The sequence below is a fragment of the Sebastes umbrosus genome, chromosome 7 (genome assembly GCF_015220745.1).
Source record: "Sebastes umbrosus isolate fSebUmb1 chromosome 7, fSebUmb1.pri, whole genome shotgun sequence".
Lineage (NCBI taxonomy): Eukaryota > Metazoa > Chordata > Actinopteri > Perciformes > Sebastidae > Sebastes > Sebastes umbrosus.
In genome coordinates, this window is record NC_051275.1 from 20,883,437 (window position 1) to 20,910,364 (window position 26,928).

At 39.6% G+C, this 26,928-nt stretch overlaps 1 protein-coding gene across 5 annotated transcripts in view; it reads right to left on the minus strand.

The window, feature by feature from the left end:
- The window catches only part of LOC119491665 (F-BAR and double SH3 domains protein 2-like), a 78,446-nt gene that overhangs the window by 12,179 nt on the left and 39,339 nt on the right, over positions 1–26,928 (minus strand). For 3 of the 5 annotated variants that reach the window (XR_005207635.1, XM_037775828.1, XM_037775829.1), the window contains exons 7-15: positions 25,275–25,329; positions 24,934–25,062; positions 19,843–19,965; positions 18,564–18,659; positions 16,445–16,519; positions 10,685–10,801; positions 10,474–10,578; positions 3,073–3,162; positions 2,425–2,487 (exon numbers count right to left, since the gene is read on the minus strand). Coding sequence is in view for 4 of the 5 variants with exons in the window: in XM_037775828.1 (XP_037631756.1) it covers positions 2,425–2,487; positions 3,073–3,162; positions 10,474–10,578; positions 10,685–10,801; positions 16,445–16,519; positions 18,564–18,659; positions 19,843–19,965; positions 24,934–25,062; positions 25,275–25,329 (853 nt within the window). In the remaining variant the exon portion in view is untranslated. The remainder of the gene's footprint in view (positions 1–2,424; positions 2,488–3,072; positions 3,163–10,473; positions 10,579–10,684; positions 10,802–16,444; positions 16,520–18,563; positions 18,660–19,842; positions 19,966–24,933; positions 25,063–25,274; positions 25,330–26,928) is intronic. The other 2 variants (XM_037775830.1, XM_037775831.1) reach the window with 2 other exon arrangements.

Genomic DNA, 26,928 nt, shown 5'->3' on the forward strand with positions numbered 1-26,928 from the left:
ATGATTTGACAGTTTTATTAATGAGCTCTGTAGGAAGGAGGTGCGCTTGGACGGAAATGGTGACACAGACGTGTCATGGGAATTCCAAAATAAAGGCGTGTCTCAAAGATGATGATATGTATCAATGTTTTTACTTTTCATCAATGATATTGGATTGTTGATCGTTAAATCAATCCAGATCGATGTATTGTTACTGTTATTGTAGTACACACTACTGGCAGATAATTAAGTATTTGGAAATGTCACAATTTTGTCTGTGCAAACATGCCAATTGTAATATTTTTTACAGTGTACACTACAGTGTGCCTTACAGCATGCTCCTCTATGTTCTCCGTTGTTTTTCACAATCCCCCGTCTCTCTCACCTCTGCATCCAATTTTACTTCAGCATTATCACTCTGACGCTCCTCCCTCCTCACCTCTCCCCCTCATCACACCACCTCTTCTTTTTTCTCAGCTCTCTCTCCTCCTCCACTAATTGTCTCTCCAACACTCCCTCCTCTTTCACTGCACAACTCCTTCCCATCATCCCTTCTCTCCATTTCCTAGATTGCCCTCATTCCCCAGACTTTCTCACACTCAGTGTCTCTCTTTCTCTCTGGTTTTAGCTGCGAGCTGCAATATCATGTGAGCAGAATGTCAAGTGCTTCCTATGGAGCAGCAGACCGACTATGTTTAGTCCTGTTGACAGACACACACACACGTCTCCGACGTCAAGTCCTGTGTGGGATTACACTCATACATAGACGTACACTCTCCTCCCCTCACATATACCCAATAGAGAGACAGAAACACAAATGCAGAAACATAAATGCACATTGATATCCATAACTCACGTACACATCCAGTCACACACACACACAAGGACATAGCATATATGGCTGCATTATTGATTGAGCATTAATAAAGGCTACATAAAGTTTGAGGTGCAAATCATCTGTTTTTAGAAACAAAGACATAAATATTCATTGTGTGACCCCCCATCAGGGAAAAGCAGTGACTTTTAAAACTTATTTAAAGGAACGGTTTGAAATTTTGGGAAATGCCCTTATTCACCTTCTTGCCGAGAGTTAAATGAGAAGATCGACATCACTCTTATGTCTGTAGGGTAAATATTAAGGCTGCAATTAAGGATTGTTTTCATTGTCGATTAATCTGCTGATCATTTTCTCAATTAATCAATTCGTTTTTGGTCTATAAAATGTCAGAAAATGGTGAAAAATGGTGATTAGTGTTTCCCAAAACCAAAGATGACATCCTCAAATGTCTTGTTTTGTCCACAACTGAAAGATATTCAGTTTACTGTCAGAGAGAAGTAAAGAAACCAGAAAATATTCATATTTAAGAAGCTGGGATCAGAAAATTTTGACTTTGTTTACTTAAAAAATTACTAAAATCGATTATCAAAATAAGCCGATTAATTGAATAGTTGATAACTAATCAATTAATCGTTGCAGCTCTAGTACATATGAAGCTACCACCAGCAGCCGCTTAGTTTAGCTGAGATTAGTATCAATCTTCTCATCTAACTTCACCAAGATAGCAAATAAGTGTCTTTCCCAAAATGTCAAACTATTTATTTATAGTGGAATGCTGTGTAAGGTAGGAGTCCACCTCCTCCCACCTGACATGCGTAAAGTATCTACACAAGCTCATAAATATGATAAGGTGATAAAAAAAAGGCTTCAGATCTGTACTCAGTCTATCTTGCCATTAAAGCTAAGGGGGTCACGAAATAAAAACTCCCAGTTGTGTGACGACTTCATCAGTATTCCACTGGAGGAAGTGGGGCGTTTTAGAGGTTGTAACCGGCGCGACAGATGATTAGGCAGCATGGCTGAGGTCAATTATCTTGCAATTTACACCATTCAGTAAGTGATTTGTCAGGAGAACTATTCTAGCTGGGTGGTTTTCACTTATAATGAAATCATGAGAAAGAGTGAAAAGTCCATGATTACGAGTCAGTGCCTTGGAGTTTAAAATTACAGTTTTGAAAGTGCTGAATTGAGAGCAGCGTTTGTGTAGGGCAAGAAGAAAAAAACTGTTGGGAAGACAGATGAGCCAGACATACGACTAACATACAGTGGTCTGGTGGTGTTCATTTGAAGGAATGGATGACCATGCAGGCGACACAAATAAGCTACAACTTATGTTGTGTGGTGAGAAGGCACTCTTCTACTTCTGATTTCTAGGGTGTGAGATTTGCACTTTCCAGCCGAGTCAAAAACTGCTGCAACTTTGAAAATTGCTGATAAAAATCATGTATGTATTGGCATACTAGTAGTCACATTAGGGGTTACGTTATGTCTACAGTTTTGCTATTCATTAATTCCTCCATTATTTTCAAATTTCATTAATAAACTTTCTGTTTTTTTCTGGCTTGGCGGGAAAGCGGCAACACGCGCAGTGAGGGGAGGTGTCTCACCGACAGTGAGGGATCGTGGGAAGTGTAGTTGGCCCAACGTTCATTCTCCAGCTCCTCCATCACCTACAGCATGCACAGAGAGAGCAGGGTGGGTTTAAACACAAATTACAAACAGGCACGCACACACACGTACTGCACTGCACAAACTAATGTGTGAAAGGATTTAAATGCACACACACTCCCAGCAGTTGTATGTATGAATGCACTCACAAACATGTATCGCACACTGTTTCACACTCACATACATGAAACAAGTCAGGCAAAGAGAAGGAGAGGCTAAGGCTGCATTCACACCAGATAAGGCGTTAAGGCGATTTGCTGCAGGGTTGTGCGGCAATGTGCGTGAGTCACTTTTAATGGCCCATTGACTGTGACGATTAACGTCTTTTGTTCCTTCATGGCTGGGTCGTACAACTCTGGATCGCCGGTTACGGGATTGGTCACCGCAGCGTGACGTCAGGGTGAGTTTCTCTAAAAGTTGATTCTGTTTCTACTTTTCTGCCTTTTTTTTTTGCCACTCCCTGCGGCTGCTACCTGCATTTTTGCCGCACCGCCAGATCTGGTTTGAATGCAGCCTTATTGTCACACACACACACACACACACATACACGGTACACACATTCTCCAACACTCACAGACAAAACATACCTGGTTCATGGCGCTCTTCAGCCAGGTATCCACAGCAACCCCCACTTGCCGCAGAAGGTCCAACCGAGCCTCGGCTTTTAACTTTATTGTCTTTGGAGAGAGAAGGGGTTAGGTATGTTAAGAACATTAAACATATCACTGGCTTACAAAGTTTTTCGTGTATTAGTCTTAAAAAGAACATGTGTTTTTTCTTTTTACAACTTGGGTCCCATTTTATTGCACGGATATTTTCACAACGGCATGGCCATCTGGAACGAAGAGTGGTGTGAAAATGGTCATTACAAACGGCTTGTATATCCGCAGTCCTCAGTCTTCCGCTTTCCCTTTTTGAATGGGAAATATTCACACAAAAGCATGTTGAACGATAGTACACATATTGGGTATATAGTTCATAGTATGCGATGACGGACGAAGCCCAGGTCTTATTTATTATACATCCATGTGTCACACCCTGACTGTAGTCTATGGTCACACCTGCTGCTTGATATTCAGTCAGTAGTGGCAACCTCTTTCTTTTTTTAGCCATGATGCTGAAACAAAACAAATGCAAGGCAATAACAATATAATGAGCTACAAGCACACATCACTGTATACAGTAAGCACCGAGATGGGAGCCATCTCTCACTTTCTTTCTCACTCTTCTAATTGGAGTCGTGATCTCTAGTCTCAAGTCATGATGAAACACGTCAATGCGCATAGTATGCATATTAAAACTATTTAAGTTGAACCTTGAAGTGATCTTTGAATCAAATGTCTCATTTTCCTTTCAGCTGTATCATATCACATACAGTTTCAGTGACAGAGTGTGGATGTGAAGTCTCTCATCTAGTCTCTTAAATGGCAAATCCATCAAAACTTGCTGTACTTTCTTTTAAGGAGCTGGACTGTTCTTTCCTAATGAGACAATATGATCAGGCTACAACCAGCAGTAGGGAAACCCCTGAGATTTACATCCACTGCGTCTCGCCTCCTCAACTCTCTTTCATCTCTGATCCTTTCTCTTTTTTCCTTCTGTGTCTCACCGTTTTTATCAATTTCCTTTCTCACTCATGCTGACAGAGCAGATTGATACTGTAGCTGATAGCTCCCACCCACCACAGAGACTTGCAGTCAGACAGACACACACACACACACACACACACACACTGCCAAGACAGACTTTCCGGCTTTGATCAATAAAGACCTGAGCCCCTTAAGTGCCTCCATTCTTTCTCTTTCCATTAGCAGCGCCCAACAAATGCTAAAGGTTGCTGTTGGACCATGAATATACCAGACTAAAGAGGAAGACAAGTTGAAATAATGGCCAATACATGTTCAGCCATCTGTGCAGGAGTAGAATAAGCAGCCAGTGGTGTGAGTACAGATCCCTGGTGGACAGACTGTACAACCTCAGACAGACAGACAGCTCTGATTAATAAATCAGACACAAAGCTAGACAGAAATATAGATGGACAGGCAGAGAGATACTGCAGGAGGAAAACTCAGCTGTGTGGCTATAACTAATATTGAATTACTCTAAATTATGGGACCAGCTTTTTTTCGTTCTTACAATGACTCATTCTGGTGCTGCAGAGCTCAAAAGACAAAAATACAACAGCTGAACTTGTTGAGAAAAGCAATGACACATTATGTGAGATACATTTGAAACAACAAACTGGAAGAATGTAAGAAGCGACACACTGAGGTTGGTCTTCTGTTTTTATAGATGCAATATGTACGCTGTGTTTAAACTAGGGCTGTCAAAGTTATCGTGATGATACACTAATGCAAATTATTTTTAACGGCGCTAATTTCTTAATAACGCAATCGATCTTTCGGTGGTTGTAGCAGGCTCAGTTTTAAAGCTAGAGAGAAGATACTGGTATCATATGAAACTCGGGAAGGAGATTAAATAACGTTCCAAACTAAATTATGGCGAGGAAAAACTGTCTTGGCCAATTTCAAAGGGGTCGCTTGACTTCTGACTTCAAGATATGTGAATGAAAATGGGTTCTATGGGTACCCACGAGTCTCCCCTTTACAGACATGCCCACTTTATGATAATCACATGCAGTTTGGGGCAAGTCATAGTCAAGTCAGCACACTGACACACTGACAGCTGTTGTTGTCTGTTGGGCTTGAGTTTGCCATGTTATGATTTGGGCATATTTTTTATGCTAAATGCAGTACCTGTGAGGGTTTCTGGACAATATTTGTCATTGTTTTGTGTTGTTGATTGATTTCCAATAATAAATATATTCATATGTTTGCATAAAGCAGCATATTGCCCCACTCCTATGTTGATAAGAGTATTAAATACTTAACAAATCTTCCTTTAAGGTACATTTTGAACAAATAAAAGATTTTGATTAATTTGCAATTAATCATGATTAAATATTTGAATCGATTGACAGCTTTAGTTTTAATACCCAAAAATATGCTACAGTACATGTGAACATGCCCTTATGATTGTGTCCATGCTCTATTTACCAAAGGTATTAATAGGCCAGTGCAGATTACATTGATACTTCCAATCAGTTTTTCAATCCTTATTAATTGTGTTTGCTTGTGCTGTAAAGTGTCTGGAAGTCTTGTCTCTATCTTGATGCATTTTCTGTCTGAAGCATTTTGATGCAACGTGTTAATGAGGCCAGATTGTCTGGTGGAGCCAGTTTGAGAAACAGCTCATTAGTATGGAGATAGCCTCTTGCCTCGACTGCTCTCACTCTCATCCTTAAGAACTCCTTAGAAAGAGGAAAACAGCACAGAAGAGGCCAATAATCATCTAATATCAATTTCAAAGGGAACTTTTGCTTTATTTCAAAGTATGCCACGAGAGAGGAAAGACAAAAACAAACATGCAAGATGCTGTATATAGAAGATGGTAAGATCTCTTTTTGTGTTTGCGACTAGCTAGAAAGTTTTAATGCATAGGTTTATTTATCTGTGAGAAAAATACACTGTGGGGACAATTTGTATTGATTAAAAGTTATCTGTATGGAAGCCCTAAACGAACATGATTCAAACATTTTGTTTTAATACCGAGATCACATAATTTTCGGGTCAAGTCAGCCAATGGTAAATTACTTCAAACGGCCCAGATCGAGCTGACAGCATGGATATATACATCCATGGCTGACAGTGATGGACTTGTTGAAGTTAGCGAAAGGATTTTGTGTCTACCTGTTCAGGAGTCGTTAAGGAAAAAGTGTCTGGGAGCGGCCATCAAGAGAGGCTCACGTAACTTGAACACCGACCGGAGTGTCAACCAAACAGACCCTGGTCCTCCAAGTCAAATCACACTTATGCCTGATCTAATGTTACCCATTTCATAACAGGTGATGATAATAATCAAATCTCATACTAATAGGTCATATGATAATGGTATCTGGTGGTTGGAATCTGCAGGGGTCTAGTAAAGTCAACAAGAAAGTACAAACAATGCAAAATCTACAATGAATACAACGGCTGCCAAAGCAGTTTTGCCCCCTGAATGATCATGTACCCAGTAATGTTTGTATACAAGAAACCTGTCGGAAATTAGCATTCACTATAAACACTATGATGTATCAGATAGCTATTTTTAGTTTGTCTACACAATTTTGTGTGTGTATTTTTATTTTTATTTTAATTTATAAGGGACACAGGTAACATGGTTTATACTCCTTATTTCCATATATTGTATGTACCCTTGTTAACATCGATCTGAACCGTTTGAATGCATTTACTGTTTGCTGATTTGACCCAAACATTATAAGTAATAAAAGAAAACAACCTTCAGTTTTCTCGTGATAACAATTTCATTATCTTGTTTTTCTCGAGATAACAAAGTTTGTTTTCTCAAGTTAACGACATAATTAACGTGTGAACTCGAGATAACGGTATTAAAAAATGTTTTGAATCATGTTAAGGCTTCCGTAATTCTGGATGATCCATGTATTTCAAATATCACACCCTCCGAGACTAAAATAACATTTTGTTTATATTTTGTCCGTAACAAAATATCATGTGTATCACTTCATCCTAATGCCTTTTTTCCTCCTCTTGATTTATCTTCATCTCTGAAGAATGTTGTTCTATTAATAAGGAAAGCTCCACTACAGTACTCAGGGCTGGCCTGGTGCACGCTGTCATTACATATCATTTATATAAGAATACAAAATACATTTCATTTTATATTCTGAAAACACACTTGACTTTTATCACAGCATGTATCGTTTAATCATGCTGATAAATGTTGTTAGGCTAATAACTATTCCAGTAATTCCAAGGGAAAGACATGCACAGCCTGTAGTTTCAGTATCCAGAGTCTTTTATCAAGCACTCAGCCAGAGGCCACAAAATCAGATGCTTGTAGAGAGCAGAGAATACATAACTCTGCTCCTTCTCGGGATGTTTATTGATTCCATTGAAACAGTGGCGAGAAAAAGAGGATCCTTCTAAAGACTGAGATGCTGTTCAACACTGCAGAATAGATTCAAAGACAGAAAACAATGACACTGTTTTATTTCTTTTAGTTTTGCTGCTCCTTTGCCTTCAATTGTACATTTAGTATGACAGGGGAGACATTTGAATTGTAGTTCAAATTCCAGCTTACTCTTCCCCTATAATGATATGAACAACACTCAATCCAATCAACTAATGTATCTAGTCATGTCCATAAACAACCTCCCTGGCAATTTAACATATTGTTAAAATAACCATGGCTAATAAATAGGTCTGCAAGCTCTTGAAGCTTGAAACGTAAAAGCAACATACAGTATAATACGTTCTAAAACTGAATGAAATGTTACTATATGTCTTCTTTTATACCTTCTTTTGGTGATCTACCATGTGAATAGATGATAAAACCTAATACTGGGTGTAGTAGGCCCCTATTGACCCACATCTATGGTGCTTATAGCAGCCGATAACGCCTATTTAACAGCCTGACAACAGTCTAATCGGCTGCTTTTTCACAGATTCGCCTGCAGTTTGACAAGCAGTAAATGGTCACATTTTTTAGCACAGTCAGTGAATCGACTATAAACATTGATTTTGAAACTCAGCTGGCTGTCAAAGCGTTTAAAGATGTTGTCACAAGTAAATTAGGCAATTTATGAAAAATCAGTTATTGAAGGCAGGTAGCGAGGCAAACTGTGATATCAGTCTTTCTTACTGGCATTTTCTGACATGATGCTTCTGAAACACCGATGAGTTTTTGAGCTCATGATGATACCGAAGATGACAACAAAGTAAAAATCTGGATAACTACCCAGCGACGCCATGCATTTCTTGAGTAAAGATGCCTCAAAAAATATCTTTTAATGAAACAAATTGACTGTATATACTATATACTGTATTGCTCCATTCTAAATATAGGCCTTGCTAATAAGGTGTTGAAATGGCCACTGCAACATGTTGGATGGGATGAAGGTGAGACTTCATGTAAAATCACTATCCCGATAATGCTGTAATCAAACCTGGATAATGTCTTTTCGCACTGCTTTCACTCCCTTTATAATTCTGTGATAAGAGCTCTGTAATGAAGCCATTTGGATCAAATGAGCTCATAAAATATGCATCATCATACTCAAGGTAGTGCTGGTCTGGAAGAGCAAAGAATAGCAGACAGACAGTGTGAGCGAGAGACAGAAACAGACAGGAAGAGAGAGAGAGAGAGAGAGAGAGAGAGAGGGCATGAGAGAGAGAGAGGGGGCATGAGAGAGAGAGAGAGGGAGTGAGAGAGAGAGAGAGAGAGAGGGTGGGGTTGATTAGGGTTGCTAAAATAATCTTGCAGTGTAAGGTTGACTGAAATAGCTAATAAAAGCAATAAAATTACATATGATAATGCTGTACACCTTAGGGGACGGAAAAAAAGAGGTAACATCAGAAGTGAAATGTATATATATATATATATTTTTTTTTTACCAAACCTGACAGCAGAGGGTGCCAGACATGTGAAAGCCTGATCAGAAAGCAGTATGGAGGCAAAGAGGCGGTGTTAGGGAGAGAATGAGCAAAGCAAAGTAAGAGAATGAAATAGAAAAACAAGAGATGAAAAGCCAAAAGATATAGAGACTTTGGAGACAGGATCAAGTTGAGACGGATGACAGATCATGCAGTGATCTCATTCACACTGTGACAGGTTGAATCTGTGAGAAATCAATACATAAATGATTGATATCTCTGCAAGTGCAAAGGCTGAGAGGCGTAGATGGAAAAGAGAGGGAGTGTGAACACGAGAAAAAAAGGAGGCAGATGAGGAGGGAAAGACAGAGGAGTTGAGGAAAGAGCAAGAAATCTAAGAAAAATGACATTCATAGCATTAGATCTGAGTTTATATGTCTCATATCATAAGTCAGATGTTTATAGGTGTAGTGATATCAGACCTGTGTACTGTCCGAGTGAGTTATTGAGGCATAACTGTGTAAAAGTGTGTTTAACTCTCTACAACTGAACAGAGTGCAGCAAAAACCAGGGGATTACTGGGCTTTGTGGATAACAACGGTCGAATAACTTGAATGATTTGACATCTCCTGCGACGTGAAAGGTGTATTGATCGATCCTGGGCCATGTTTGCTAACTGCACCCTGCTCCGTCAGCCGTGCGGATGGGCAGACTGCCAACTGCTGCTGTTTGCATCTAAAATATTTACCAAATAATTGCACTGGGTAGAGGAAATATGGGACGGGGCTGGATTTTATGTTGTCACTGAAAAAGAGGGCTTGTTTTTTAGGCAAATGCTGCATTTATGTGTCGGCAGGAAGTGAGTCTACGACGACATTTTATACTTTTGTGTAGGGCTGGGCGATATGGAGGAAATCAAATATCATAATATTTTGGACCAAATACCTCAATATTGATATTGCGACGACATTGTAGGGTTGACCATTGGTGCTTTTACAAAATATTTACAGATTTTTTTTGTTAAATAATCATCTGTAATGTGGATATAATGCAGCTAGAACAGTCTGGCAAGTTCAGAAAATTATGTCACTTTACTGTAATGCAGCCTTTAAAAGCAGGAAAAGATATCAGTATAATATCGATATATTGCCTAGCCCGACTTTTTTTGCGTCAATGTCTATCACAGATTTCACAGTGTTTATTTTAGGGAAAAAATAAAACATTTCCATTCACTACAAAGACACACTCCCCTTGTTTCCCTCCACTCCACACTAATTACTCATATAAATACATATTCAAGTATACTGAAGGTTTGCAGAAGAAGAATCATCTTTTAATTTCCGAAGAGAGGAAACATCTATCCATCCGTTCTCCATGGAGAACCCAGACGAAACCCATAAGATAGGGAGAACATGCAAACTTCACACAGAAAGGGTCGGGTTCAAACGCAGACACTGACTGTGCAAAGGGAACATATCCTATTATTATCATCTGTGTGATCAAAAATACATGTCGACAGCGTGAGTCACTCACCTCAGCTTTGCGTATGTTTTCTTTGGTGTCTTCTATCTTCATCTCCAGATCTAGTCTCCCCTGCTCTGTGGGGGGCAAGCCGTGGCCCTCACACTCCTCCAGACACTGAAAACAACACACACAAACACATAACTCCATTAGGAATAGTTTTTTTTAAACATACTATATTCGTAAAATGGGTATATGTAACGAATGTGAGCGTCTATCTTACTCGTTTGTAATGTATGATATTCTTGTGTTCTCTGGCCACTCTGGTTGCCCATTTCCTAGCCTCCTTGTTCAGACTGTGCTCCTCCGTCGTCCCCGTCTCCGACTCCAGCTGACGACTCTAATATAGGCAAACACACATGCATACCAGACACAGACAAGCATGGCAGGCAAACACACACATACACAAATGCACACATAAGTACACCGTCGGCGGTAGCGGCACAAGGTGTGTGATAAGCAGAAGCTGTTAATTGAGCTAAAGAAAAGTGTGAGAGAAAGATTGTTTCCTTCTCACATAATGAATACAGCGTTTGTTGCAAACCTCTCTTGGAAATAAACAGCTGCTATTAAAACCACATGTGAAATGAGCACGAGTGTGTGTGTTGTTGTGTGTGCTACCAAGGGAGAGAGCAGGAGTTGCACGGCAACAGGCCTTTTTAAATGTGATTTGTCTTCAGAGAGTAATGGATTAAATGTGTCTTCAAGTTCACAGTTTACACACTTAGTCACTAATCCACCACTTACCGATGACAGAACAGCATACATTTTATCTTTATCTTTATATTATTCTTGCTGTGAGTAGTGGGATTCATCATGAACGCACATTTTTCTTTGCCAAAGTTAAAACAGTTTTGCTAATTTCACATTGCAGATGTCTGTATTTCCTTCTTCTTCTGTGCTTTTTAGCAGCCTTTAAATCAAAATCTGATGACAGATGATGGATTGTTTGGTCACGGTCGGCCCAAGTCTGAATTGAAACAACGCACACAGTCCTTATGAAGCACATTAGCGTTAGAGTTTTTGAGGGTTAGATTCTTAAAGGAGCAGTATGTAGGATCTGGCGGTATCGAGTGGTGAGGTTGCAGAGCATGTAGAAGAACTACGATGGCCGACGTGAAAACATGACTGGCCTTCTCTAGAGCCAGTTGTTGTAAGAGTAGCGTAGGTCATTTGGAGCAGAGCCAGTGCTTAGAGTGTTTGTATGTGAGAAGTGAGTGGTGAAGCAAGAGCAAGAGAGCGGTGGCGACGGGAGCGAGTAACGTTATCGACTCCAGCCCAAGCAGTTTTACAGAGTTTGTTTTGTCCGTTTTGGGCTACCGTAGAAACATGGCGGTCCAACATTGGCGGACTGCATTTCTGCCAAATGGAATAATAATTGTTACACCCTGGCCCTTTAATAAAAAATACTTAAAGGACCAATTAGGTTACTTTTTAGTGTGTATCCTCATCCCAGTTGCTTAATTTTTTAACAATCCTTTGTGTCCCTTATTCATATATGCATCCTAATTCTGATTTATCAGACTAAAATCAATACAGAAGCTACACTTCCATCTATGTTTTGTGGAAATAAGTTTTCCTAACATTTATATATTATTCTATGATGCCTATGATGTTTAAAAAAAAATAGCAATTGTCACTTCCAACAAAAACAAACTAAGCTTCAGGATGTACATGCATTCAGTGTCACTGATGTGTGCTCACAGACCTGAGAGGCTGGGGTTCCCATAATCTGATAATAAAAGTGTGTTAGCTACACTATGGTACAGGATATTTTAATTGCAAGTTTCCATGCACATCATATCTATTAATTATGTGCCGCTTCAGTAACAAGAGGGCATAAATCTGGCTAAGTATAGGTGTGAAACGAAGAGCATTACATGGGAGATTTACAGCTTAATTACAGTCAGACGAAGGAGGGAGTTCAGGCAGGGAGGCAGAAAACTAGATCTGAACAGCGGCTCTAAACTGACATATTGTGGAGAGAGCTAAGCAAATTGGACCTTGATAGTTTATTGGTGTAATGTTAATAGAGTAAACGGAGTAAAAAAAACATTTATTTTAGGTGGACTACCAGCATATTGCGAGGAAAATGTGAATACTGGCATGCAAAACACTTTGAATCTTCTCCTTGCATGTGACCTTTAATTGACTTTCTGTGATGCTGCTTCTTTAGATTCCTCATTCTGTATTTCAGCTTTATGTTTAAAGCATAAAGCATGCAGGTTAGCCCCTTAAAAAGTCCAGGAGCACCTTAAAATGTTCTGCTGGTCAGTGTGAAACAGCTCATATAGGGCATTAAGTGGCACTTTATTTTAAATTATCATGATGTAGTGGGGACCTTTAGCAAATATGACCTGTGATATTCAGATTGGTTTCTAAATGTGTTAATGTGCCAATGTCAAGTGTGAATTTATCAAATCAAGGTCGCAATGATAAACAATTAGCAACTGCTGTAAATGTGATAACAGGCAAAATGATGGCTAGTCAGCCCGCCAGCTAAGGGAAATGTGAAGTACAGCAGAGTGAACTCAAAACGGCGTGATCACACTGTACTTCAATTACAACCTCCACTGTCATAATAACAGTCATTTAGGGGACTGTACAGTACAACTGTGTTATTCTGAAACCACATGGATGAAGGAGGGGGGAATGGACTGTGTCAAAAAGTAGCTGTCTGTGTGAGTGATACGATAAATGCTGGTAGGAGAGTGCGACTTTAAAAGTCTACACCTTGGGGTCTTGTGGCGGGAAGGCGGCGCATTAGTTTAAGACACATATCATATAATCACAATGTCTGTAGATTGATTACAGCTGAGGTCTCCTGTTCTATGTCCTCCCCTCACTCTAAACCAGGCTGTTCTCTTACCTAAAAAAAAGTAATGCACTGTAATTTGTATATATACCACAAAATCTATTTGTGTGTAACGTAACTGTGAAGCAGGAAGTATAAAGAGCGACAAACACCGCGTAGTGAGGAGACTGCTGTTCGTGTCCCGTGTGAAACCAGACGTCAACGTTGATTTGTCACTTCCGTACTTAAATTACGATCTTTAGTAGATCTAAGTAGTTTTGTAGCCAAAAACTAACCAAGTTGTTTCCTGTGAAGACGGAAGTTTATTTTGAAAAGACTGTATGCATGTAACGAGCGGAAATTGACAAGTGTTGCTGGACATTCGTAGGAAAACGAATGAAAAATGAGGAATAACTTTTCATAACATATCATACGAACCGATGAGGATACGTTGTTGGAAGTTTATACTATCATATTACTGTTGGGGGGAAAAAATCCACTAAAAAAAGCTCTAAACCCAGTGATGTTTTTGCCACTGTAAGAAGCTACTGCTGTCTTTTCTAACACATCATTTCACACATCATATATAGCCTCCCATTGTTTTCTAAAAAAAGGATCCATCGCCACAGCTTGCAGAGACATACCGCTGTCTTGACTAATATAATACATCACGTTGAACAGCACCTGTATCACACTTAAGTCAAGGCAGCAGTATTTCTAAAAGCAGTGGGAGACCATCATGGCTCCAAGGTGTCTCTGCACAACCTGCAGTAGAACAGACAGCAGTGCCTTCTGACTGTTGCAAAGGCTTTGCTATGGTTACACTATTTATATGCATTAATGCAAAAAGAAAAACACATTAAAGGTGTTATCCTAATAAACAAGAATAGAATGCCTTTATCCTTATTTAGTTTTTGTATTATTTAACATTGTGCAGCCAACATTTTCTGTGTTATAGGGTTCTGCTTGCAGATGCAGACACTTAAAAGAAAAAAACGTCATCATCATACGGACAGAATTTACTCACACAATACTTTCACTTATTCACATTCAGAAAGTAGCTTGATTCTGGTGTGGTGGTTCGAGCTAACACAGAATCAAAGAAAGAAAACACACACACAAACAACTACAAGAAAAAAAAACATACACAGAGTCAATCTGCCTGCAAAGATCATACTTTCAACCCATAACACATACACAAATAAAAATCACACACCAAACATTTGACTCATTTATTTACAGGGAGCGATGATAGCGTGGTGATATTTCAGAAGATGATGCAACAGCAACAAGGTTTACGGCTTCTGATAAGTCATCTGGTGCTGTCGGGATGGCATTGCTCAACCACAGATGACAGTATCAAAGCATTACAGTACTGTGGACCCACTGTCATAACAGTGGTATTCAGTAATGCAGCAATTACGGCTCCCTTGTTTCATTATCATGGGGCAACTAGACAATGCAACGCATTAGAGCTCTACATAAACTGTCGTAATAATACTGCAAGAAAGATAATTAGCTTCATTTTGATCTCTAACAGGCGGCTTTCCTGTTTACAATCAATTAAGAATACGCAGCAGGGGGTTAGAAAACTCATCCGTCTGTAGCAATTTGGCACCAGAGCACAGGACACGTTGGCTCATACAAACTCTGAATTTGGGAAGACCGGTTTCCGGTACTACGCACCTTACTACTGGAATAAACGGCAACACAGCTTGAAGTTAGAAACATTCACATTAGCATTAACACTAATGTTTCTTATATTGTTTGTGATTGCTTTAATATATGGCTATGTGTGTGAATGATGGTGGTTTTGTCTTGTGTATAAGTAATTTGTTCTCAGGTCTCTCTTACCAAGGATATCTTGATCTCGATGAGATTTCCTGAATAAATAATAACTAACTATTTGTCTCATAATGTATCTAAATGCAACCACTAAGATAGCAATAGGTAGATAGGGTGGGGGTAGATTGGAAAAGTCCTAATAGTCAGCAGAAGTTCATTAGGAATCAAATAAGAAACATGTGAAACAACAGCTGTTCTTTACTGTGGTCTGATTGTCCTGTTGCAAAAAAAATGGAAGCTACACTCTTAACTAAAGTTGCGACTGAATTTCCATCTAAAAACCAGTAATTCAGAGCGTCACACATATTCATCAGGTTTATTCTCATTTATTACACCAGCAATGGGCATGATGTCATAGGTGTAACTGTAGCCACGCCTGTGAGGGTGTGCTGCAGCATGAAGCAGTCATGGCCCTTCTGAGTGTTTCTGTGCACATGCACATGCTCACATAGTCCCCTGTGTAAAAAAAGTCTTTGTGTTGATGCTGGCTAGACATGCTGTAATGACTACACTACTCTCTGTTTAGGGAAGAGGGATGGGCTCACGCTGCTTACCAGGAATGAAAGCTGGGATGTAAAGGTTATTTTAGTTGACCTACAGTGCTGTATTACGACCAGTGGTGGAGGAAGTACTCAGATATTTTACTTAACTAAAAGAAACAATACTACCGTGAAGAAATACTGTTACAAGTATAAGTCCTGCAATCAAAATCTTACTTAAGTAAAAGTATAAAAGTATTAGCATCAAAATATATTTAAAGTACCAAAAGTATTCATCATGCAGATTGGCCCATTTCAGAATCATGTATTTTATATTATTGGATTATAATAATTGATGCATTAATGTGTTCATCGCTTTAATGTTGCTGCTGGTAAAGGTAGAGCTCATTTCAACTACTTTATATACTGCTGGGTAGCTTAATCTAATACATCATAATGTATTTGTTGATTATATTTTGTATTAGTTATCTGAATCTGCAAAGTTCAAATGACAATATTCAAGTTAAGTACAAATATGTCAAATTGTACTTAAGTACAGTACGTGAATAAATGTACTTAGTACAGCAGTGTGTCATTAGTTAGAGAGTTAAGTTGCTCTGTGGTCATACGCACATAGTGATTTATATATTACCAGTGTCATGCAACAGTCAATCATAGTACCAGGTGTTGGAGTTGAACTGAGTTATTAAAAGATTTACCAAGGCTTTGTTAGGCAATACATGAGTGTTCAAGTCAATGTCACCCAGGGCAGATAGATAAACAGATAGACATGAATGGAGTAGATGATCCATGGTTTGTGTCAGGAGGAATGAAGATGAAGAATGCTAACAACAGTTAAGACTACCTGTGCCAGGGTCATTCTCATGGCACTGACGGGCGACGGCTCAATGTCCACCAACTGCGGCACCGAGCTCAGAGTCTGGCACACACACACAGGCAAGCGTCCGTCCACGCACCCACACACACACCCAAGAGCAGCAGTGCAAGCACACAGACACACAAATACAAGGAGGGGTTAATGGAAAAAAAGGTTAGGGAAAAGTGTTAGCAAAGGTTGAACAGGATCAGGAAGGCACAGGGAAGGAATAGCACATTAGAGAAATGTTACCAGTTTATGTAGTAAAGGAAAAGATCAGAGAGGGAAAGAAAATGGGCCTCGTGCAAGAACCACTCGTACGAACAGATTGGTTCTTAAGTAGCTTGTACGAGTGATTTAGGAGAACTTGTCAAATTCACCAATTTTGTCGTATTTTGATTTTCTCTTAGGTACGAACTAGGGCTGTCAAAGTTAACGTGATAATAACGCGTTAGTGCAAATTTGTTTTAACGCTACTAATTTCTTTAACGCACTAATGCAACTTGTGATTTGACGGGTTGTAGCGGGCTCAGTTTTAAAGCTAGAGAGAAAATACTGGCATCATATGAAACTAGAAAACCTAAGGAATTGTTACCAACCATGTCATACTAGATTGTCGCGAAAGAGGCTAAATAACGCTCTAAACTTGCACTAAATTTTCCGAATAAAAACTGGAATTGCCATTTTCAAAGGGGTCCCTTGACCTTTGACCTCAAGATATGTGAATGAAATTGGGTTCTATAGGTACCCACGAGTCTCCCCTTTAGAAACATGCCCGTTTATGATAATCGCATGCAGTTTGGGGCAAGTCATAGTCAAGTCAGCAAATTCACGAGTGGTCCAGACCTGTTGTAGGAGTCATGTGCAATAGTCTACGGTTATCCAAACCCAAGTTTTTCACTAATGGATTGTATGTTTCATTAATTTGAAGCAATTTTGAGTTTGAAAACCATTACGTTGACATTATCCTGTTTGACTCTGCAATTCGTTGAGTAAATTCGATCAAGGGGAAGTGTAAGTAGGCGTCATGGCTGATGCGAGTCAGGCCCTTGGAGGAGTGCTGATGTATTGGCAGAGACAGATGAATGGGGCAGGATGCGTAGCCTTATATGATATCATTGGGACTTTAATTATGCTAATTTACAATTCTCATGAACGCACATTCCGTTCATCATGTTTTACGCAGGTCATTTACACAGTTATCTGAAGTTAGGAGCATTTGCTGAATCTGACGTGGCACACTCGTACGAGCCCGCTGAAGGTACGAAAAAAAGTAAGAGAAAGTTAGGACAGGAATACAAAAATGTTCTTGCATGAGGCCCAATGTGTCTGAACACAGTGAGAGAGAGCGAGTGAAAGAAGCTGAGAAACAAGAGAGCACAAAATGACTCAGACACAAGAGAAAAGGACAGCTATAGAGGATTTAAGACCAGTGTCCACTGGGAGACAGCTCCTTTTTAGCCAGCAATATTTAACAAGTCTCCAGAGGGGTGAGACATGCTGCATTTTCATCACACAGACTTGAGATCGATTTGAAATATTTTGAACATTCAGCAACCACTTGATTTGAAAGAAATTATAAAATTATTATGCAACATATGTAAATTATAAAAAGCAGCTAGGACTACAAAGAAGAGCTCTCAGTGGACACATAACATTAGCTGTTAAAACGATTAATATTAGAACACAGAGTAGATTCATGCTTCTGTCATGCTGTTATCTGGACAACTCCATCCTGAATTGTTAACATAAAGAAATCTCCAACGGCTGGAAACACAAGAGCCAAAGATCTCTCTAGAGAATATATGAATGATCAGAGCTTTGGCTCTCTGATTTCCAGCTTGGCAAGCCTCTCAGCCCCACATGTATTAATGGGATTCTCTAAAATCACAAGAATAAAAAAAGGTACATGAATTATGTTTCAGCGATTCAACTGATTGAGACGAGCTAAAGACGTTAGCCACGGATGTAAAGCGCAATATTGGAGAGGACAGAAAAGGTGGGAGGGAAAAGGCGCGTGTGTGTATCTGTGTTTGAAAGAGACAGGAATAAACAGGTTCATACACAAACAATACAAATTTAACAACAAACAATACGCGTGTCTCACCGTGTCACAGTCGCTTGGCTGGAACTGGAAATCGTGTGCTTTGTGAAACACCGGGTTCTCCTGCATGAACAACTGCTGGTTGTACTCTTGTATTATCTGAGAGAAAGACAGAGGGACATAGTTAATACAGTGTTTTTTGTTTTTTGCTGTGAAAACTTGTCAATTTTTTTGGAATCCATGTAACCTCAGTGAAGCTGACCACAGCCTACGTTCCCCCGTGATGGAGCGAACTATCACGCGCTTTGAAATATTGCTGTCGAAGTGTTTTCACTTTGACTTGGCACTAATCTACTGTGCGCACGAATCCCTTCTCCTCCAGTTTATCTCCAGTGACTTTATAAATGTCACTATTTCTGTGGACTTTATTTAGAATATTAAAAAGTCCAGGTCCATCCTCTCCCACTTATGTTAACCTCGTTTAACTGAGTCCATCTCAACAAATGCCCGCACAGGGAGCCTGCGCTTTGGTTCGCTTGGAAACCACTTGCGAGAGGTGGTCTCGGACCGGTTGTTTTGGTCTACACCAAAGTACGATTACTGCGTTCACAACCTCTAAAACGAACCGCAACAGAGTTAGATTAAAACAGACTAAATGTTGGCTTGTGAAAGCGCCCTAAGGCCAGCTGCAGGTGATGGTGTAATAAGAGGTGATGAGCTCAGCTGTTCTGCCAGCTAGCCTGCACACACTATATTGATGAAAAACAATCACAGAGTGGTGTTTTGGTTATAAATCCATCATTCTCCCTTTGAGACTTGTTTCAGTTTCATTTGGAGTAGACTGCAAGCTTTACACAGACACATAAACACAACAAACAAGACCACAAAACACATTACAAAAATTCAAGGCATTAGTTTTCAGTTTGTACCGACTGTGCGTCATATTGTTTCTTATACTCTGTGTTTCAGCATTTGTCTTTTGTTTTCCTTAGAAAAGTCTTGTTAGCATTCCTGCATTCCTCAGCTTGAAATAGTTTTTATCAAAATGCTGAACAATGTTTCCAAACTCCAATCCTATAGGCAGAATTCCCCTACCGTGTAATGTGAGAAAAACCTCGTAATAACAAATGAACTCAATATGTCAATGTGCAGTTTTTTTTGCAAAAAAAGCACTGTGATTATGCTAAGTTGTCAAGAAGATGGATGGATATTCCCCGTAGTATCTGTTTTGATATATATATATATATAATATAATATAATATATATAAAAACAACAACACTGCATTTCTACTAGTACTAACTTACAAGTGAGTACAGAAGGTCTGTAACACATCTGACTCACCCTGGTGGATTTGTCCAACAAGAACTGGAAGGTGTTGTGTGTGGCTTGGGAGGCCTCTAGCTCGGTACGACTCAGCTCCACCAGGTAGTCTTTCACATGCTCATAGATCCTGCCATCCAAGGCCTAGAGGACACACAGAGAGAGAGAGAGAAGGACCAGAGGTTACAGTGAAGAATGGATTATTTCAATAATTCCATAATCCTTAATGATAAAGTAGAGAGTACAGGGGGATCAGGAGGAGACACCAAGAAAGAGACAGCCAGAGGGTCAAAGAGTAGGTGAGCAAAGCCAGTTACAAAGGCTTTAGCAATATATTAGTTCTTCTACATCCATTCAGACGTGACTGAATGTCACCGTCACACCTCCGTGCACAATAGCGCCTTATTTCAATCATTTAACCACAACTATTGTGTGTCTTCTTCCTGACCTGTTTTGAACCCGGAGGAACACTTCACCCTCAAGGATGTGTATGTTGCACTAAGTTTGTTTGTACAACTTTCAGCCATGTTTGTCTTTAAGACATCTGATGAGTGAATCCTTATTCAAATGTTTACATAGTCATAATTAGGACACAACAGCCTCAAACAACATATAATACATTTAGCGAGCAGTTCCAATGAAAACTAATCAAACTATCCAATCTATACACAAAATTAGCAATAATACCCACTTAACCTGTGAGTGTCACAATAGTAGACAAGTCAGACATGTTGTTGTATCTGCCCTCAGGTCACAATATGATAAACACGTAATGTCAACACACACAGGTGTTTTCACTTGTGTTGCCTAATTAGAGCTCTTCTCAACACTGTGTGGGTGTGTACAGACTGTGATTGATTGACAGCTCCCTCACTCTCCTTTTAGTTTTGTTGCACTTGTTAGGGCGGGACAACTTCCCCCGTTATCGTTCTCATTGGTCCGGTTTTGCGACATCAATACATAATTCCAAGCATAGCTTTTGCTGCCATCAAATGAAACTCATGAGCTCGTGTTTACAACGTGGGAAGTCGTGTACACACGCTTGGCATTGAAGTGGTTAAGTCGTGAAAACACCGCTGCGAAGCCATGGCAATATTAACGTCACTCTCGGCGTCCAGAAGCCACAAAGGCTAACAATTTAACAAAATGCAGGAAATGCAAAGGCATAATGACAGAGGAAAAAGATGAGGCCGTTGGGAACATCAACATTTTCCTCAGACCTATTGTAAAACTACGAAGAAAAACAATATGTGACTAAAATTATAATATATTCACTTATTATGCACTGAAAAATTAATTTCCATGGCTTCCGCCATTTCTGACAATGTCAACAAACACATCACAAGTCATGAACTCAGAGCTTTCAGAAACTTTCCACTTACGAGGTCGTGAATACCACAAGAGAGGGGCGTTCTTATGGACTCTTCTCGTGAAGGCGGTAAACACGACCCCATTTGAAGGCACCATTTAACTTGACTAGTAGTCTAATCAATCAGAGTGATTGAAAACACCTCTGTGTGGGTGTTTAAATAAAGGTCTCACTTTAACAAGTGTTAAAACTTGGTTTGTTACACACATAGTCTCACCACTGGCCTGGCATTGCTGCCAAAAAAAAAATTCTAGTCTACACACGGCATATGTTATGTTGCCTTATGCTGTAGCACACATATTTTTGTGAATTAAATAAAGTGACAGAAAAAACAATGAGAGACAAGAGCGGAGTCGAAGGAAAGGACGGAAACCGAGCAGATGTTTTCATTTGACAGCTCTTATCATTAGAGGATTAGAGGATTCTGATGCAGCGATATAAAGACATGTTAATGCAGTCCAAATGAACAGCCTTTCTATGGGGAGCCGTGGCAGTGGTGCTGCCAAGCTGTAGGCCATGCTGCCAAACAGACAGATCAGACAGAGAGGAAAGAGAGAGAGAGAGAGGCTAATGGAGAGGAAGAGGAGGAGGTAAGAGGGGAAGAGTGAGCATTTGAAAAGGTATGAAAGCGAGAGAGAGACAGAATGAGTGTATGGGAGACGTGTGTGTGTGCGTGTGTGTGTGTGTGTGTGTGTGTGTGTGTGTGTGTGTGTGTGTGTGTGTGTGTGTGTGTGTGTGCGTGTGTATGTGTGTGTGTGTGTTCTTTGGATAGCGTTCACGCAGCTGCAGGGGAAGGTGAAGGGGTTCAGATTCCAATTCAACAAAACATAGAGACCGCAGACATACACACACACACACACACACAAACACACACTCTCTGAAATACTCAGACGCTCATACTCTCCTCGAGCCAAAGTACTTTCTAAAAGCTCACACATTCAGAAAACCTGCATACACTCTGTGCCGGCCAGGGGATGTTTCAGGCCAAGTCTACAACCTCCCACTAGCACCTACACTTGTCTTTTTCTACTCTAAACATTCAAAAACACATTTGTTTAATACGCACATAACACCAACAAAAGAAGCATTTATACACACAACACACACAACACAGACTTGTAAAACAATGGGGAAATTGACGAGGAAATTATGTCATTAAGGGCGGGATGTTGGCTGACTTCTTTCTAAATGTTCCCTCATCACTCTGCTCATTTCCTCCTCCCCCTTTCTCCTCTTCCTCCCCTCCTCCTTTCATCCATTTACGGTAGTGTTGAAACGAAGTGAGTCAGCTTCTAGAAAAAGCCCCATATCGTGGTCATGTGTGTGTGTGTGTGTGTGTTTTGGGGTTGAATGACTGCATCCGCCTGAACAATAAGTACAGCACAGTGGAGCAGGCAGGGCGGCAGAGGTGTAAGTGTAAGTAAGTGTATGTGTCTAGCAGGGGACAGTTAGAGCATCGACTGCCAACACCAGAGGGAGACGTGGAGCAGTCTGTTCCTCCACTGCCCTTTCACTACAACTGTCGCATTGACAAGGACAGTAGCGCTCAGTGCAAGATGCATGTTGTTCCTGCAGCCACAGTCATTACAGTCAGTATATATATATATATATATATATACTGACAGGCTTTCAATTCTCATATCTACAAAACCACTCTATTATCTATCCCATTCAGTTTATTATCTTCTTCTATATTGTTTGATATTAAAGACAGAAAAGGTCTTGATCTAGTGAGAGCTGCCAAACTTTCACTACTAGCAATTGCTGGCATATCTGAACATTACATTTTGAATTATATGTCCCTATTCCAAAATGCCCTCCCATGGCTGTATCCAATGAATAATGTTCACAGCAATGCAATGCACTAAGAGCACTGTGGGAAATGGAGACCATGATGAATGGAGAAACCCCTAAAAACATAGTTCTGTGGTTCTACAGCGCTACAACTATTACTATAATGTTTTCAGGGTTATATTGTGCTGTTTTTGGTTATGCATATATTGTATGGTCTGCTGCTGCGTTTCTCAACATATCTCTGTGGGGCAAAAAAACAGAAAAGAATTTTTTTTGTGATGCAAATTTTGGTTCCCCCTGTTAGGAGTGTTGTTATCGGTGGCTTTCAGGTGAAGACCTGTAAACACCACAATAAAAAAAATATACTGCAGAGGAGGGACGAGCAGATTGCTTCCCTCTAGCAATGTCCCTCATTCTCTTGTGTGTGCTTGCATGTATTTGTGTATGTGCATATTTCCCTGCAGTCCTGTCCTTCTGTTGCGGGGAGCTGAGGATCTATTATTCAGAATGGCCTCATAGTATAGATGCTCATACACGCCTCAAGGCAGAGAGAGAAACAAGGAGGCAGGGACGAGCATCCGAAGATAGAAATTACACCAAATGGAAAAAGCAAAGAAAGAAAAAAGAAAGCAACTAAAAATAGAAGACAGAGAGAGAGAAGCCGATAGAAACATTAATGAGCTTCACTTTTACATCTATAGCGTATTTATTCTGAATGTATGCAACTTACTTCGTGGTTCAGATTGACAGGAAAAATGAAAGCAGCAGTCAGCCAGTCAGCCAGCTACTCTAATGTGTTTGTCTCCATGCGTGTCTCTGTGTTCATCAGTCATATCTGAGACTAACGACTGTCAGGACAAAGAAAACATCTGTGTACATATGAGTGTGTGAGTCAGACCGACATGTTTGCACAGTATTTAAAAAGGATGACATCACCGTCACTCAGCTGCTCAACTTATAAACCACACAGTAGCTGAGGTGTGTCTCTCTGTCAGTGTTTGATTGTGTGCGTATCAAACACAGACCTGGATTTCTTGTCTTGTAGCCACAACGGCATGCAGATATTTTAGTCTGATTTTTTTCCCGTGTTTTGATTGTGTGCATGTGCCAGAAAAGTCATGCAGTACCAGATGTTTCTATACAACAACAGCAGCAGCTTGCTACCACTGATGAAATAATATAATGTGAGTGACAGCAAATTGTCTACTTACAGGGATGAGGTCATAACTTAAATTAATAAAATGCCATAAGAATATCCGATTCATTGCACACTGAAGAAGCAAAACATCAGTGATGCAGCAAACTTATTTGCATCCATCCTTTGATGACCTTTTTGTTTTCTGTCTACAAAAGTAAATGACAAACTACGTCAGAGCTTTCTGAGAAATCCTCCCGGGCCTTATTAAAGTTCATTCCACATAATATAATTTCATGCCTACCGATCATTTGGTAAAAGCAAACATCAGAGTGGCTCATTTTGCAGGACTTTTTCTTCACATAAGCCTCCTTTCAAATCACAAATCCAGAGAAGTCTATATGACTCTCTTTGAAGACTCGAAACTGTGAAATCATCACTTTCTCGTGTGTGATTTTTTTTTTTCCCCCCTCCAACCACTTCGGTGCCGCTGAAAGGGAGTCTGATTTTGCGCGCTCATAAAAGGAAGACATTTTATCCCAAATTAAGCTTTAATTCAAAGTAGCTCCCCCCTTTGAATTTTGGAAGCAGGAAATGTGTCCCCGTTCCTGGAAAATCCCTCTGGGTATTATCAGCTCGTGATTTTCTTAAGTCAGTACTTGTTGTAGTAAAAGAAAATGTCATTATAGCATTACAAACGACAATTTCAGCTGCCTAGAAATGTACAATTTTACTAAAATGCTCACATTCACGGCAAGGACGTGGATTCTCTCTCACATCTTTCAGTTCTTTGTATCCATCTTTATGTAAATACCTGTATGCAGTGCAGTAGATCTGTGTGGTAGTAGCGGTCATGGTGAGCGTTGGCAGCAGCTAGCGTTAGCAAGTAGTCGTTCCTGGCTTGTGTCGCCTTGGAGTTGCAGTCACTTCTTTTGGCTTTCAACTGAAATGAAAGAGACAGATGATACTGCATTACAGTAACATACCAGAGCTTTATGCTTCAAGCGGAGTACATGAGTCTCTTTTTAGGTTCCGGGCTCATTAGAGAAGCAAAGTGAAACAACCATTTTTGCTTTTGTATCGTGGTTTAAAAGAGTCTGCCTTGAGAGGGAGTGACGGTGTTGTGTTTGTGTCTTTATGAGTGAGCCCTCTTACCTTCACACTTGCTTTCTGTAAACTAATTCTTGACTGAAACAGACCCAGTTTAGACCTGAAATTACAAAACAGAGCAAGCAAAGAAGTTAATCTTGGATCTTATTCTAACAAATTAATATGAAGGCATCTATCATAGATTTAATTAATCACATCAACACATCACAACAAAGTTGAGGTAGAGAGGAGAAACAGATCCAGGCACTTCTACAACATCATAACTCTGATGTCTAACCTCTGATTCAGAGCAGGCATTATATATTGACACTGATCACGCTGGATCAATAAATCTCAGCCTGATCCGGCCATCGTGATTTATATTTCAGAAAGACCCGTCTCATGAAATGATAGTGAGCCTGTGTGGTCTGCGTTTTCATTCCACTGTGCTTATGTGCATGAAAACAGGCCATTTGTATTTCATTAACTCTCACACATACAGATGCAAAATGCATTATGAGTGTGCGATGATGTCTGCCTGTATGTGTGTGAGTATAATGTGTGGTGTTTCTACTTATGCTTCATGTAGCCAAGTGGCGTGTTTCTACATTCACACCAACTTCTCCCTGTGTGTTCCTTGAGCCCGACAATGACTAATGTCTCGCCGTTTTTCTCTACTGAAACACACACACGTACACACTCACATAGCGGCACAGCGGCAATGCAGTAATTTTTGTAGCTGTGCCTTTCTACTGAGTGATAGAGAACAGAAAAGAGTTGACTGGCCAATCGATGTGGGCGCTAACCGGAGACGAGAATTCAGTGAAGTGAAAATGTCACCGTGCTACGGAGGGCCAAGAGGAAAACAATACTCATCAGCACTGGATCAAACTTTGGTACTAATTGTGGTAAAAAGCTTCAAAATATTTAACTTAGAGTAGAAACTCTACAACTATCCCTCCTATTTGGCCCGTGTGGAAGTGTGTTTTTATTATTAAGAAGAATAAGGGGAACTATTATGGTGACACTCATATAGCCCCTTCTTCCAGTACTGTCTTGCAAGCTTTCATCTACCTATTAATTTGTTAGTATTTATTTTATTATAATACTATATAGTTCCTTTTTGTTATGATCATGATTATTATTTTAACACATTTTAATTTAGTTTCCACTCATTTACTTACTTTCTTACCATTATTATTATTATTATTATTATTATTATTATTGTTATTTATTTATTTTATTTTAATTTATTTATTTTTCTTCCTTTTATTTTATGTATTTATTTATTCGTTTTTTTTTCCCCTCACATAAAAATATTGCTTTTGAATTTATAATTATGCTATGGCATTTTATCTGGCTTTATTCAGAGACACTGTATGTGTATGATTAAATGAGTATGTACCTTGGGGAACAGAGTATGTGTATGGTCTAAGTGAGTCAGTAAAGAAACTCTACTACTCAGTGGACTATTTAGTGAGAAAAAGTATTAAACTTACTATATAATTAAAAATACATTTCAATCTAGACCTAAAAAGCTGCAGAGAAAACATGTTATATCTGACAGAGCTTCTATCTGTCCTTCAAAGGGGGGAAAAAAACAACTAAAATGTGTATTTTAAATGTCTACAGACTTGATTCAGGTTTATTTTATTGCCAAGAAAACTTCACCCATCAATGCTGTCAAACTTCTGTTCTGTACTTATGTTCTTGTGGCGTT